This window comes from Siniperca chuatsi, linkage group LG12 (genome assembly GCF_020085105.1).
Source record: "Siniperca chuatsi isolate FFG_IHB_CAS linkage group LG12, ASM2008510v1, whole genome shotgun sequence".
NCBI lineage: Eukaryota > Metazoa > Chordata > Actinopteri > Centrarchiformes > Sinipercidae > Siniperca > Siniperca chuatsi.
The window spans coordinates 1015004-1030978 of record NC_058053.1 but is presented as its reverse complement, the minus strand read 5'-3'; the positions used below and the strand labels follow the sequence as shown (position 1 = coordinate 1030978).

The 15975-nt window shown below is 38.9% G+C and overlaps 1 protein-coding gene across 2 annotated transcripts in view; it reads left to right on the top strand.

The window, feature by feature from the left end:
- Window positions 1–15975, top strand: part of slc37a1 (solute carrier family 37 member 1) — a 43538-nt gene that overhangs the window by 13179 nt on the left and 14384 nt on the right. For both annotated transcript variants that reach the window (XM_044216793.1, XM_044216794.1), the window contains 12 exons: window positions 649–778; window positions 1767–1845; window positions 2107–2242; window positions 2791–2867; window positions 3863–4029; window positions 4434–4486; window positions 6614–6688; window positions 8381–8503; window positions 9571–9661; window positions 11211–11273; window positions 11428–11513; window positions 12138–12186. In XM_044216793.1, coding sequence (XP_044072728.1) covers window positions 649–778; window positions 1767–1845; window positions 2107–2242; window positions 2791–2867; window positions 3863–4029; window positions 4434–4486; window positions 6614–6688; window positions 8381–8503; window positions 9571–9661; window positions 11211–11273; window positions 11428–11513; window positions 12138–12186 — 1129 coding nt within the window. The remainder of the gene's footprint in view (window positions 1–648; window positions 779–1766; window positions 1846–2106; window positions 2243–2790; window positions 2868–3862; window positions 4030–4433; window positions 4487–6613; window positions 6689–8380; window positions 8504–9570; window positions 9662–11210; window positions 11274–11427; window positions 11514–12137; window positions 12187–15975) is intronic.

The following is a 15975-nucleotide window of genomic DNA, read 5'->3' as shown; positions in this document are numbered from 1 at the left end:
GTACTGTCCCTTTTTTTTTTTTTCATAGACCAAGCTGTTTTCTGTGGTTAAAATCAGCAGTTCAAGTTTTGCAGCCACAGCATTCCTCTCCACAGGACCAGCAGAGAGTAGAAAAAAGAATAGAAATGTGTTGTCTTTCTCTCTCCATTGTTGGTAACGTAATATAGCATGATTCGTTTCTGTGTACTTGCTTATAATATGGTAAATGGACTGTACTTATATAGCGCCTTTCTGACTACTTGAAGCGCTTTAACTACATATCACATTCACCCCATTCACACACCGAGGGCACAGCAATTTAGGGTTCAGTGTCTTGCCCAAGGACACTTCAACATGGGATCAGCTGGGATCGAACCGCCGACCTTCCGATTGGTGGACGACCCGCTCTATCACTAAGCCACAGTCGCCCATATGATAGAACGGATGTAAAGAAAAAGCCAGTCAGCCTTCTGTTCGTCCCAGTGGTGTTTAAATATGTGTTTATGTCATCAAATTACTTTCCCTGTTCTTTTTATTTCACTTAAGAAGTCAAACTTGTATGGATAAAGAACATAGGATTAGATAAAATATTTACATCTCAGTCTGTGCCAGTTACACATGGTGTTTTCTGGCCAAATGAATGGTGCACTTGTTGTTTTGTATTGACAGAGCGAGCTCCATAAGAACTGCTCATCTGTCAGTGAGCTAGCCACCATTGCCTCCAGCAACGGCAGAGGCAGCCAGCAGCCCTCCCTGACATCTCTCCACACAGACATGGACTGTAGCTGGAAGCCTTTTGGTTTGTATCTGCTTGACTCTTGACATTTTAGGGTTTTGGGAGGGATTTGGAAGAGTTACAGTTGGGCTGGGTGAAATGGCTTATAAATAATATCTCTATTTTTAGGCTATGTTATACTAGTTACTAAAAGGCTGTGTGTTGTGTTTGCTGCCACAGAAAATAAATAAAAAGTCCCTGTTCGTGTAACGTTACTACGGCGTCTTCTACTCTTCACAGCAGTGAAGAGTTGGTCCAGACTGTGAACAGCTAGCTTGTTAGCAGCTACGAGTCAGGCTAAAGTCAATTAAAATAACCTGAAACCAAAAATATGTTTCGGAGCTGGAAGCCACAGGTAGAGTAATCGGAGCGATCAGATGATTGATCGTGTTTTCTCTTGTGATTTTTTTTTTTTCCACAGCGAAAAAAATCACAGTGACTCGTAGCTTTTCAGTCTAGACCGACTCTGTTTTGAAGAGTAGAAGCTGCCGTAGTAACGTTATATAAACAGGGACTTCTCATTTCTTTCCTGTGCTAGCAAACACAACAAACAGCTTTTCAGTAACTATTCCACTGCAACCTGAGCTTACCTACAGGCTTCATGGCTGACAAAAGTAACGTCACTACCCCTCAGCACTGACCAGCTGAATATGACGACATGGTCATCTGCTATATCGCACATTAATTGTTAACCAAATATAGCCCTATTTGGGTGTACTGGATGCACTGAAGCCATCTTAGTATTATTGAGTCAACATGATACCGTTCTGCCATTGGAATATAGTCCCTTAACCTTCAAGTTTGCTAGAAATTTAAAAATCTGATTGTGATACGAATTACAGAGTTGATTACATGATAAAAATGTAATGTGCAAAGCAATCAGCTGCTTTTACAGCTTATTTTCTGTAACTTTGGTCATGGAAGAACCTGGCAGCATAAAGACCAATAAACACAGCTGAGGATGAACTAAACCTGATGTCTTGAGCTATACAAGTCTTCTTTATATGCTCAGATAAAAGGAACTACAAACAGCTGCTTGGAGCCATGGACTACTCCTTCCTCTGTGCCTATGCAGTGGGAATGTACCTCAGGTGAGATTGCAAGAACCGGATCTGGATCATTACTGTAAACTAATCACTTATCCTGTGGTGAAACTTTGTGCCATATTTCGCTGAAATCCCTCAACAGATTTTTGAGGTATCCTGCTACCTAACAGACAGACAAACAGAACTAAAACAGAGTCTCCTCTGGGAATGTTATGAAACAAAGCTTGCATGTAGGGAGATATTTACCAACCTTATTGATGAGAGTTGTTGTGGTTAATATGATGTCACCACTATGCGCCCATGCAGCGGCATCATCGGGGAGCGCCTGCCCATTCGACTGTACCTAACAGTGGGCATGCTGACCAGCGGCCTGTTCACCTGCCTGTTTGGACTGGGTTATGTCTACAACATCCACAGCCTGGGCTTCTATATATTTGTCCAGGTGAGACACATCATAATGCATTAGTAAATTATGAAATACTACTTTTGCCAAAAAAGTTGAAGCAGAGACCACAAGGATTAATGCGCCAACTTGCGGTGCTTGCACTAGTCATAGCACTGCCATGAAAATAGAGCCCGCAGGCGCACACAGTAAACATACTACACCGACACGCACAGGTACTTTTGCTATAAGGGAAATTCTTTCCACCTCTCTGCTTGGGGCACAGGACAGCTAGCTATTGTGTCATTGCTGGAGCTGGTAGGATAAAATATCTTGCTCAAGGACACTGTGTCTATGTATTGCCACATAAGATGAATAAATAACTCATTCTGCAACTCCCAAATACAGATATCATCAGAGATAGATGTTCACACACAGAGAGAGACACACATGTACACATACATAGTCACAGGTTTATGTACCCATGCGTTTACACATGGTCACACAAATAATATGTGCAGTCAACCAAAAAAGTGGCTAAATACCTCCTTTTCTAATGCCTCACTGTAAAATTAATACTGTCCTCATTCGTCTTCTTGTGATTTCAGGTGGCCAATGGCTTGGTCCAAACCACTGGCTGGCCCAGTCTAGTGACCTGCATCGGCAACTGGTTTGGAAAAGGAAGGTAAGGTCTTCTCAGTGCTAGACTGACTTTAGCAGAGGAAAAAATAAAATGTGGATTTAAATTTGGCTTCTGTATTAAAGTACATTTCATCAAGAGTTTGTGGTTTTTTGATGATTTAAGTGTGTAATACAATTTCTGCTACAGACCGAAGATCTCCTCTGTAAATCACGTCATGTGCTCTCTTATGAGAAAAAATCATTACCTAAAAGTGACAACTACAAGACAGCAGCTTGCGATAGACACAAAAAAGAATCACAATTTGAACCACAACTAACATTAGCTTTCTACCCAATGTCTGTCTGCAAATATGGTCATGTCTTGTGTTGCACCTTGGTGATGAATGAGATACCAAACAAACATTCACCAGGAAAACCTGCACTGCTAACTTCAGGTTGAAGGCTAGATAACTAATCAGCTAATCAGCTGTAGCACACTCAACAGCTTAAAAACTTACCTGCAAATGTTAACATCAGTCAGTTAAGATGCCACGTTGTGTGGTCTCTTATTCTTCTTATTCTCCACTGCTAACAAAACGCTGTCTGCCAGTGGCTTGTAAACTACAATTTGTTTGTGTACCTGTACCCCAACCCACTCAGAGACTTGGAGGCTTAAGGAGCGTTTCTGAATTGTTTTTTCTTTTTAGTGGTTGCCATGTTGGGTGTTGGGGAATTGTTTTCTCGATGGAACGCTTACTAATTTAGGAAACAAGTTTCGATTTGTTCTTTTCAGTGAGTAAAATTTCAGCAAATAGGGAAAATGTACAGCATTTCAATTAGTGGAGGTGTGTTGCATTTTTCTGCTGCAAACCCATTTAAACTAATGAAACAGCTGAATTTTAAGACAAAAGTGTGAAACCTGAAAGAAGAATGAAATGACTCAATTTAGCACACAGGAAGATATATGGCCAGCAAGGAGGAGACTGAGGGAGGACTCACTGCCTCCCAAAGTCACTACCCTGATGTGTCTGTGTTGCTGCTGTCTTGTCTTCCTGTCAGGCGTGGACTCATCATGGGGCTGTGGAACTCCCACACCTCAGTGGGAAACATCCTGGGCTCTCTGATCGCCGGCTACTGGGTCTCCTCCAACTGGGGCCTGTCCTTCATCGTACCAGGTCTCATTATCGCAGCTATGGGTGTTGTCTGCTTCCTCTTCCTCATTGAGCGTGAGTGCAGCCTCCTCATTGACTAGTGGACTACCATATGTTAATATTTGGCTGATTGGCTTGATTCTTTTCTTATCGTGTATGGAAGGTTTAGCTTCTTGTGCAGTTGCTTTCTCAAAGTAGACAGATTATTGGGCTTACCCTTTTTCATCCTTAGTAAAGTGTGTTTCCATTTACAGTGCCCACACTAATGGTTTGTACAAAGATCTTTGACTTGCTGAAAAAACATGTTACTTAATTACTTAAAGAAAGAACTGTATTTAGCTGTGAGAGTAGTCATGGCAGCCTGCTTTCTGTGGCTGTTTTTGCTGGCTCCCTGAAGAACAAGCAGCTCTTAGCAGGATTTCACAGCTGTAAATGGAGTAGGATCATACTAACCTTATGGCATATTTTCCCCTCTCCAGATCCAAATGACCTGAAAAGCATGTATGCTCAAAATTCTTGTCCAGGCAAGAGTGTGAGTACACACACCTTGTTTTCTGTTTTTGTTTTTTAATGGAAACACAATATCCTTTCTTTGTATTTAGATTATTAATTCTTGTGTATGCATGTATTTTATATGTGTGACCATTTAATCTGTATCAGCGTCTTTCAGCTCACTTCAGGATTTACACCCATTGCTGGATTTTTGTGGAATATAATAGGATTATGAGTTATACAGATGGGTGACAAATGAAAGGAAAACCATAATAAATGAGGAAAGAAGCATAACAAATGCTGATGCTTCTATACAGGGCACAAGGGCTGAAAATGATGTGAATCATATGTTACGGCCGTACCAGTCACCAGATCTCAAAAACGCCTGTGGGAGATTTTGGAGCAATGTGTTAAGGCGAAATTGATGCATCAAGGGTATTAACATCTACTGGGATGTGAATTTAAGACAATTGCCCCAGTTACTTCAATAAAGTTTCACACCGTGAAAAGACAAGATGACAGTAAGCCACTTTGAATGCGTCTAGAAGATGTAAAGCTGCATTTGAGAAGAACTGCTCTGATTGCAGTTGTGCCCATTATGGCTAAAAACCCGAAGCCACTGTTAGAAGGTTGTGTAGCCTTGGTCTGCTGAGATGAATCTAGTCCACAGTCATAAAATCCACAGAGACTGAGGCTGTGGCAAACCAACAGCTGGTCAACGTTTTATCATGGAAAAAGGCTTAAACTACTTACCATCACTGGCTATATTTGTACGCACCGAGGCAGCACCTGTGCTTCTTGGTGGACTTGGAAGCATATATTTATTACAACATGTTTCAGTTTGACTGCTAAGTAGTTTCAGAGTGCCAGGATCTGAATGTGTTTTTTATGGGCTTCACTAAAAAGTGTTAGCTGCGAGATGTAAATAACAAGGTGATCCACCATTGTTTTTACAGTACATCACCATGTAGCTGTTGCCATGTATGACGTCCCTTGTTCTGATTGGCTGAACCTGTCTTATCGCGGATAAAAACTAAAAATTAACCTGGGATCAAATAAAATAAATGTCGCATTTCAGCACAGTGATTTTGCCTTGTATGTGTATTGTTGGATTGAGTGATAAATTTTTTTAAATGACATATACGTAAATTACCTTAAAAATCACGCTCTGTGTAAAGGACCCTTAGTGAGCACTCTCCACCACCATCTACCAAACCCTAAATGAGAAAATATCTTTTGGAAGAATGATGTTCATCCTTCCAGTAGAGTTTAACAGAGGATCTATGATATTTATGTTGGTTTTTGCCATTATTTGTCACCCTGCTGTATATTACAGACAATCTGGTTAATGCTGTGAGTAAACAATAATAATAATATATCAGAAAATTTCACAAATGGGTCACTTTACAAGAATACACCAGAAAGTATTTCAGATTGTTTCACACACTTTTATTGATGCTGTTTTTACAGCTGATCTACCAGCTGTTAATTCATAGTAACAGCCGATGTCACTAGTGAAGGTATCTCCTGTTATTTTATCATGTCTCATTTAGGACGATTTTCACCTTTTTTAAAAATGCACTTGCAGGTGAATTAACAACATATTTTTTCCCAATATTTATCCTCCCGTCATGATGGTGAGGACAAAATGGATGCTTGGATATGGATGGATAGTTTGTCTATCCTTTTTTCAGACAATATAGTAAATAAGCAAACGTTTTATATTTTTGACTGTCCATTTTGACCGTAGCTTTTCATGCACACACACAGCCTCTTGGAGTCACACACATGGTTGTCATGAATATGCATTGTGCTCACAAACAAACAATCTCCTATGATGTTTATCCCTGAATTTCAGTGGTTTACAAGGCCTTTGTGACTATGCAATAAAATAACCTTTAAAATAAAGAAACATATATTTGTGAGCTGTTTTTAAATATTTACATCTTAGTAGGAATCAATGGCTTTGGGATTGAGTGTCACAGACAGGGTAGGGAAGTGAGAAAGTATTGAGACATGGACTAACGCACAGTTGGTTTTGGTCTTTTCATGGGATTGGCTGGCAATAAGAAAAATATAGAATAACACCAGACTTAACCTTTAATGCCTGGAAAAATGAACTGGGACAGGTGTGAATAATAATATGATTTATTGTCTCGTCAAGCAGGTCCCAACCAAGAGTTGGAATGGCGTAAATGGACACACTGAGGTGTATCTGCAATACAAGGGCAACAAAACCCAGGTGTGTGTCACTGTGTGTATATTAATGCATTATGTATTGTACATGCGATGCTCCTGTCTGTGCATATCTACGCTTTTCAGTCATACACAACCTTAAAACACCAGCTTTAAATCCAATTTTTTTTCCCGCTATAACATTAGATATTCATGACTACATAATAAACAAATCAGAGTTTAAAAAAAGGTATTACTTATTAAGAGTTTAGCTCTCAGAAACTTTAACCTGCTTCATCAGGACTGTGTAGGTTTAATCAGATTTGATTGATAGTGACCAAACAACCCACCACCTGTCATCAGACTCTCATTCAGAGAGAAGTATGTGACATCGCCTTTTTACAACTGAGCCCCTCCCACTTCAAACCAGAGCACTGAGAAAAACACATACAGAAAATCTGTCATCTCTTCATGTATGAGCCTGTTACTTATTGTAAGAAGCTTATTGAGAAAATATGTTTTCAGGGGCTTTAAAGGAAAAATTCTCCCAGAAACACTTTTATCATTGTTAAAGTTGTCTGTTTTGTGGTGTATTAGTTTTAGTCCTACAGACAACTGGCCAAACCAGCCACCAAGGGGAGATAGGTTTGACAGAGTTTGATTGCAACATTTATAGTGATCTAAAACATGGCCAGTAAATGTCACATTTTGGATTCAGTCAAAAGCTACCTTATTGCACTGACAGGGAACATTCATACATGGAAAATAGAAACAACATAAAAGACTTCTCATTAAAATTCAATACAAGACCACCAGTAGCTACAGCTGCAAAAATAATCTAATAATAAACCAGTGATGGACTGCTTTAGGTTGTACAGGTGTACCGAATGAAGTGGTAACACTGTGTAAACCAATGACATTAAACAGTGTGAGAGTATCAGAGGGTGGATTTTCCTGGAATGTAGTAAGTTGCACTTAAACATGTCATTGTAATCCATTCAGGCATGCTACTATTATGATGATAGTGTTCAAAGGAAGGTCCGTTCCCTCGCTTCCAGGTGTTTCCTGGTTGCTTCATCAGCAGTCAGTCAGATTTTGGTGGATGCTTGATGAACACTGAAAAATCATTCATAGACTGAATCCAAATGTTTTTGGATTTAGACAGCCCTCTGTACTCGTGGACTTCCTTTTTGGCATGATAGTTGGATTGGGTTAACACATGCAATTGTTCTTTCCAGACTTCACAGTGGGCAGTTTTATCTTTCAGCCACTTACTGTATTGGTCTGTACGTCGAACCCTGCCCATCTATTACACCAAAGGTGTTAAAACAGTCCTAGATTAATGCTGGCATTGATTGTGTTTGACACAAGTGTATGTTGGTGTGTGACATTCTTTTTTTCCCAGAATAAAAGGGGGATGTTGTAATTGGTTACTCAATTGGATAAAGTAATTTGTAATTCCTCTTCAAATCACAGTTTGGCTAAATTACCTCTCTTCTTCTCTTTTATTTATTGTCATGTATTTTGTCAGAAGTCACCATTCAAATTATCTAAAGTTCCTGCATGAACTCAGCTGATGAAAATTCCCGGGTTAAAAATCTCTGAAACATGAACCCCGCCCAAATGTACTGTGAATGATTTGTAATTAACTTTGATTTTTTTTCTTCATTTAGTAGGTGAACTGGGTGCATGGGACAGAAACCCAGTTAGACCTGCAGCCTCTGATCATTGCTGTGCTTGTCTTTCTCCTCTCCTTCAGAGTTACGACACAGAGCTGTTGTTGCCCAGGGACAGTGTGTGTGTCCCCGTGCAGCCCGTCGTAGTGGTGAAGAGGGAATCAGAGCCGTCTGCCATCAGCTTCATGGGAGCTCTACGCATACCAGTCAGTTCCATGTACACACACAGGCGCACACAAATCCATCATCCAAAACACCTGCTTTTCTACTTACAACCATGGGATTGTTTATCTGAGGTCCAAGCTAATGAAGAGCCATCCTGATTCTTGTAGGGCCCAAAGCTCTAGGAGAAAATGGATTACCTAGAATGTGTTCAGGGAAAACAGTTAATTATAAACTCAGAATAAACACATCAGTAGCTTCATCTCAAAAGCAACCAGTACCAAAGTTTGTCCCACACCCATATTGGTCAAACCCTAGAGTCTATGAATAGATTCTTTGCTGTTTTGAATGTCAGATAGTCTCTAAAATGCTTTGTGGTAATGTATTCTGACAGATGTCAGAATCAGAAATACTCTATTGATCCCTGAGGGGAAACTCACACTGTCACGTCAGTGCACACAGGAATAGAAGGACTAAGCAAAAAAATATAATACACTGTAATACAGGTCAGAAAATAAATTAAGTACCAAGTGGGTATAAGTATAAAATTAAGTGTGAAGTACAAAGTGGGTTTACCAGTTGATAAGTATGTACGGTAAATTAATACAATGTAATAATACAAGTAGTAAGTAATAGTGCGTGAACTGTTAAGTGTAGCTTATTAAGATTATAATGAGATGGAGGATATTGCACAGTAGTAATAGAAGTATGAAGAAATATCAATAAATAGGGAATTTTAAACTGAAAAGAGTATATTGCACAGCAGTATTAACAAAGAATATTGCACAATATTTCATGTATTGCAGTGATGTTAATGATCAATGTCCAGTTTAGTGACTTCGGGTCATACAGACTGACACTTAGAGGGAGGAGCTAAAGAGTCTGACGGCCACAGACAGGAATGACTTCCTGTGGCCTGTGGTGCTTTTTGGGGGGATGAGTCTTCCGCTGCAGCATGTCTCTGTATCAGACTGGGTCCAATAGGTCAACAGATTATTATTGTAGGAAGGTTTTACTGCATCAGCGCAGTTGAGCTAGGCAGGTATCAAGTCACAGAAAATCTACTATACCAACAACCTTGTATTAATGTGTGTGCTGTTTGTCTCTGCAGGGAGTGATCGAGTTCTCTCTGTGTCTGCTGTTTGCCAAGCTGGTCAGCTATACCTTCCTCTTCTGGCTGCCACTCTACATCACCAAAGCAGGTGAGGACCAGACAGAACTACAACCATTATTGTCATTATTGTTCCTCATTTTTATTTGTTTCTCCACAAAATTCACAGAATGGATTCCATTCCACCAAGCCACAGCCAGGGCGGCTTACACAAATATATCTTTTTTCACACCCATAATTGTCATGTTGACACAGGAAAAAACCAAACACACATTGTTGACATAAAGTTGGAAGAACACTATTGTCTGAAGGAGGACACTCATTTCAGTGAATCCACTGATAACATTTCCACATCCGTTTCATCATTTAACACTGTAAGGGGAAAATTTGATTTTATAGACTTTTCTCTCTCTCTGCATGTTTAACCATGTGATGCTGCTGCAGCCTTTACATTAATCAGACTTGTGCTGTGTTGAACGCGATACTGAAATGTTACAGGTCCGAACTGGTATTGCTGTTGTGACTTTCTTTTTTTTAATTCAGACATTAGACCAACATGTTCAGGGCTCAACACGAACTTTTAAAAGTGGTTGCCACATTTTTAGTCACCTTATATTTTGAGCAATTAAGATACTATGCAGTTATACGTCACCTTAATAATAAAAATGTGACATAAAAGAATGTTTAAAAGCTTTATTACAGTAACCAAACAAAATTCTTTGTAGTTTGTGTTTTATCTGATACTTTACAGAATTTGAATCTTAAGTGTTATCAGTTATTAACGTGTCCACCCTCAATTCCAGGTATACAAAATACCAGCATTCGTTTGACGGGTTAGTTGCACTTTTCACCCCACAGTCAAACACCTTTATTTGCTTCGCACAGTCTCTAAAACAGATGCCTGTGTGCATGCGAGTAAACTCACCAGTGCACATGCAGCATTGTCTGGCTCCTGTTCCAACTGTAACAGCAGTATTTCACTAATGCAACAAATATAAAAAAATGATTCATTTTGGAATGCACGTTTTGCTGTTTGCTGCATATTTTTTATATGTTAAAGTGGTTGCCACTAGGGATGGGAATTGATAGATTTTATTGATACCAGTGCCATTATCACATCTGCTCCGAGGCATACGATTCTGATGGATTGGACAATTTAGAACCGATTCTGAACTGGAACCGGTTCTCGATTCCCATCCCTAGTTGCCAGTGACTGGCAACCAATTCTTGGCCTTTGGTTGCCAGTTTCTCAAAATGGTTTCCAATGGCTTTCCTGGCAACCGTTACTGTTGAGCCCTGATGTTAAATTGCCATCAGAATAACATAAAGAGGTGCATGTCTGAAAGGGGCTAAAGACTTGAGGCTAGTGTGGAGACTGACAGAGTTGAACAGGCCTTTCACTGTGCATTTGTAAACAGCAGTGTAACATTATCTGCAATATGATCACCAAGCTGATACAGTATCTCAGCCTGTCAGCTCTTTGTGGCTGTCTGAGTAATGTCACATTGTTATTATGCTGTGGTACAGTGTGTAGGCAGCCCAGCCTGCTCTGTTTTGTTACCACCACTCATGTGTCAGACAAAAGACTGCCAGAAAGAGAATTGAAATAATATATTATTGTGTGTGTGTGTGTGTCTCAGCTCACCTAGATGCCAAGAAGGCTGCAGATCTCTCCACCCTGTTTGATGTAGGAGGAATAGTGGGTAGGTGCTTTTGTACACATGTTATTTTTCTTCCCACATTCACTTACTGTCAGTATTTTCTTACATTTGTGCACTAATATGAAAGATGATGCTATTTCCTGGCTATCTGCCTCTCTTTATTGCGTGTGTGTGTTTGGGGCACATGCATGCACAGGGGGGATCTTGGCAGGAGTGATTTCTGATAAATTGGGGAAGAGAGCCACCACCTGTGCAGTCATGTTGCTGCTGGCTGCTCCCACAGTAAGTTTCCACTGTACTGCTACGGTCATCCAAAAAATATTTAACACTGTGTTTTGGAGTTACCTGAAGCAAGTGCATATTCCACAAAGTCAGAGTCAAAACAATCAATGTTAGATTAGGAAGTTCAGACCCACATTGTAACTTCTGGAAGGAAATCTATCCCACTATTCTGTGGCAAGTAGCATGATAAACATCAGGCAAACAGGGCTGATAAATAGATCAACTTTGAGCAGGAATTTGTAGAAAGTGTTTGGAACTGACATAAGTTTCCCTGCACAGCTTAAATCTTCTTTTTTTTAAGTTAACCCAGCCTCTGATTGTGTGTAGCACTTATATTTTACTGAAGCAAAATGTGTGTTTGTTGGCAGTGAAGCATTAGACAGGTTACACAGTATCTATTGTTTATGTCATACATGAAGAAGATGAGGCATATTTAATGTAATTTTTAACAGTCTCTGATAACTCAAAGTTACAGCATAGTGTTGACAAATTAGACGCAAATATCCTCTTATCACTTGAGCTTGAACCAGGCTGCTGCTAATTTGTTTAGACATGTGAATTACATGTGAATGGTGACTGAAAGTGCAAGTGTTTTGACAGTCATGCTTTGTCTTTTTACTGCAGCTGTATGGCTTCTCCATGATCAGTGAGTTCGGTTTGGGTCCAACCATTGGTAAGAGCCAACTCTCACGCCTCAACCTAGTCAGAGCTATTGCTGAATGATTAGATGATTAATTCATTAGTTGATTGACAGAAAATTATTCAGTGGTATTGAGAAGCATTGAATTGTTGATGATGAAAACTACCAAACATTTTCTGCTTCCAGCTTCTCAAATGTGAAGATTAGCCTGGTTTTGGTTTTGTCATCCTATAATTAACAGCTTTGGGTGTTTGGGTCCATTGATCAGTAAATAATTCTAAGTAATCATTTGTGCTCTGAGGACTCTGTGATGTCCATTTGTTATTTTTGACAATTCATACACAAATGATTAATCAATTGTTAAAGAAAATACTTATAACTAGAGTGAGCAAACATTTAGGCTGGGTTGCACCAACAAGGATTAATTTAATCTAAGATTAGTTCTAATCAGAGTTTAGCAAAACTAGGTTTAAAATGAGTAAATCCAGATTTAAAATTAAGCAGAGCTGAGTTGCACAATTAAACTAATCTCTATTTAGTAAATCCAAGTTTATTGATGTAAACCAAAATTAGAGTTTAATCAATATACAGATGCTTGCCAACCCAAATTAAAATAAATGAATAATATATTTGTGTGTTGTCAGGAGGGGGGGGGCATTAACTTTCGGTCACTCTGTAGTCCTTAACAAAACATTACATTGTTTGCTAGCTAGCTAAAAAGTTAGCTTAATATTACCCATGGACCCCCTTTTCACCTTGCATTAAAATGCGTCTCGTATACAGATTGTATCTAGATATGATTTGAACCTGATTGGGTGTGAATGCTGAAAGCACCTATGTTCTTCTACAAAAAAATTCTTCATTATTATTCCGCCACATTTTTTGGCACTAAACTCCTTTCACATTGTTCAACAAAGAAACTTCATTCAAATATCAAAATATTCAGCTCAATTAGGACATTCCTGCTATTACGTTTCTCATTCATATCTTTCATACTTTCCAAAATATTCAAGTTTTTCTAGGACATTTTCTGCATTCAAACGTATGGGCGGAATGTTCAAAATTTCTACTACTTTCAGCTAGAAACATTCAAACATCACAATGATCCACATCTTTCATACATTCTAGGTATTATTCAACTTTTCAAATTGCATTCAAACTTTTCAAAATATTCAACTTTGTTTGAAGTAGTTATAATGCCAGTCAATGAGAAAATCCTTTTAAACCCACTCATCTTCTACCTCTTCCCAGTAAATCATACATTCACTTAGAATCTCCATTCCAACTTTAAAACGTTCCCAATCCTTGGGACTTTCTCACATTAATTCAACTTTTTCATATCTTTCATACTTTCTATACAATCACACATCAGTCCTTTTCTGAGACAATGAGTGTGCATTTGGTGGAATGTTGGACTGAATGTTTGAGTGCAGAGGATCTGTTAAAAAAAAAAGAAAAAAAGAAAACTCTTCTCTTCAACTTGCTGTCATTCCCACAATAATCACTCTTCATAATTTGGGAAAATTTGTGCTAAAATTTCTATGATATTATCTCTCTGAGCCAGGAGTCACATACCTGTCAGTACCATCACCATGGCAACCTTTGATCTCAGTGTGGAAACAGCTGTTTTAGATTAGATGAGGTGTTTGGTGCAGTTTGACACACACACACACCTACCTCTATATGTCTCTCTCGGTCTGACTGTCCCTCTCGTCTCTTTCTCTCTGTCCATCTCTCACACTTCCTGTCTGTCTGTCTCTCTCTCTCCAGTAAACTCAATTTCTACTACTCCTGCATCCATTTAGCTACCGAAACCATTCAAATATCAAAATACTGTTAAATTACATTTAAACTATGATTCAGCTATTTTCTACCTTTTGGTCCTGTAAGCCAGTGATTTCCCCAAGGGGTACTTCTGCAGTTACCCGGGGGTATGTGGAAAAATTGTACAGCTCAACTAATTTGAAAATATAGAAATTTTGATTTGATGATATATATCCACATATTTTTGTTTAGGAGAAAAATCAACACACAAGTTAAGATTATAAATTTGTGTGATGTGATCTTTATAGTTACAATTATTGTCACAATAGCTTACCAACTATGGTGCAGAAAGACTAATTAAAAAGACAACAAAAAGCTAAAAGTAAAGACACTGAAAAATACCATTGGCCAATATCATAAAGCCATCCCATCTATCAAATGGGTATTTAGGCCCATCTGATGCTGTTTCTTTCAAAATAAAAGCCTGATAAAGTAACTATCTCAACAGGAAGTTTGGGGGCTTGTTTTTCAAAATAAAAGCTCCAAATGGTCACTATTTTAACAATAAGAGACCCAGAAGGTAACTGTACCTTAACAGGGAACTCAGGATGAGGCTGTTTTTTTTTTTTTTTTCCAAAATAAAAGCCACCAATGGTCAATGTATGACAACAGAAAACTATCCATACTCCTTCAGGTGCTTCTTCATGCAAAGTTAAGCCAACTATGCAGTTTAGCTCCAAGCCATTATTCAAGGAATACAGTTTCCATCCTTCATCCCTTTCCCACTTTCCCAAACTATTCGTATTCTTTCCTACACTTTTTCATGCATTTTTCAAGTCTTTTCACATCTTTCATACATTATTGCTACTATTCAACTTTTGGTATGGGTGACGGACTAATCTCCTTAACAATGTATTTCTGTCAGAAATGGCAGACAGTGACGGTGAATGGAGCAGAGCAGTGGGGGGAAAAAGGAAAAGATAAGCAGTAAATTGTCAATCTGGCAGTAAATGTAATGTTGCAGTGTAGGTTACGGTGTGTCAGTTAATAAATGCTGTAACTTCTCAAGACCAAGAAAAGTCTCTGTTGTTTCCCCAACTGCTGGAAAAGTGAAGGGAGTTAGCCCTGAAGTAAGAGTCAACTTCGTCTCTGGAAGTAAGCAACATCTCCCCTGTGCTTCCTGACTATGGTCTGGAAGTAAGCTATATCATAAGTAATCCATATAATGTTTACTTTTAACGTGATGACAGTAGTTATCTAGCCCGTAAGCCTTCATTTAGTCGGAGGCTTAGTCAATGCCTAACCAATATCAGTTGAAATTTTCATTTTATTAAGTGTAGGTAAAAATGTTCTGAACTATGACAGCTTATTGCTGCCACCAAGACAAACATTTTTTTTGCTTAGTTCTTGTAATAAAGTGGAATTTGAAAGGGTCTTGGAAAAATTTTATACTTTTCTCATTTTAACAAGATTTTTCATGTTATTATGACATATTTCCTCGTTATTACTAGATACCAAATTATTTTGTTTTTACAAGGAACTTTTCTTTTCCTAATGTCACGTCAGCTGGGCTTGTGCGCTGTCAGGAGGTAGTGAGAGGTCCGAGGGTAGGATATGTCCGTTCTTGTCAGATAATATATGCGGTCCGGTAGCCAACGCTGCACGGACTGGTGCCGTCATAGTCTGGTCGTGTTGATTCTGACTCCGAATCAAGACACAAGAATTACGTATGGGCGCACAGAACAGCAGCCCACAACACAACCATAACCTAACCTGAACATCCTGCCACATAGATCAATCATATAGTTATATGATTAATCAGTCATATACTGTATATGGTTGCTCTGGGCTGCCGCGTCTCTAGGAAATAGGAAAAAATATATTTTTATAATGCGAAAGAGACCTTGTTAAAACAAGAAGCGAATATTTCTTTGGCAGCTACCGTACTAAACGTCTGTGGTGGATAGTCTCTGAGTTTGGTGATTTCTAGAACCCTGGATCCATATTTATTCTTAGAACTACACTTGCTCTAAAAAGCCAACTGTGAGGAGTAAAAAA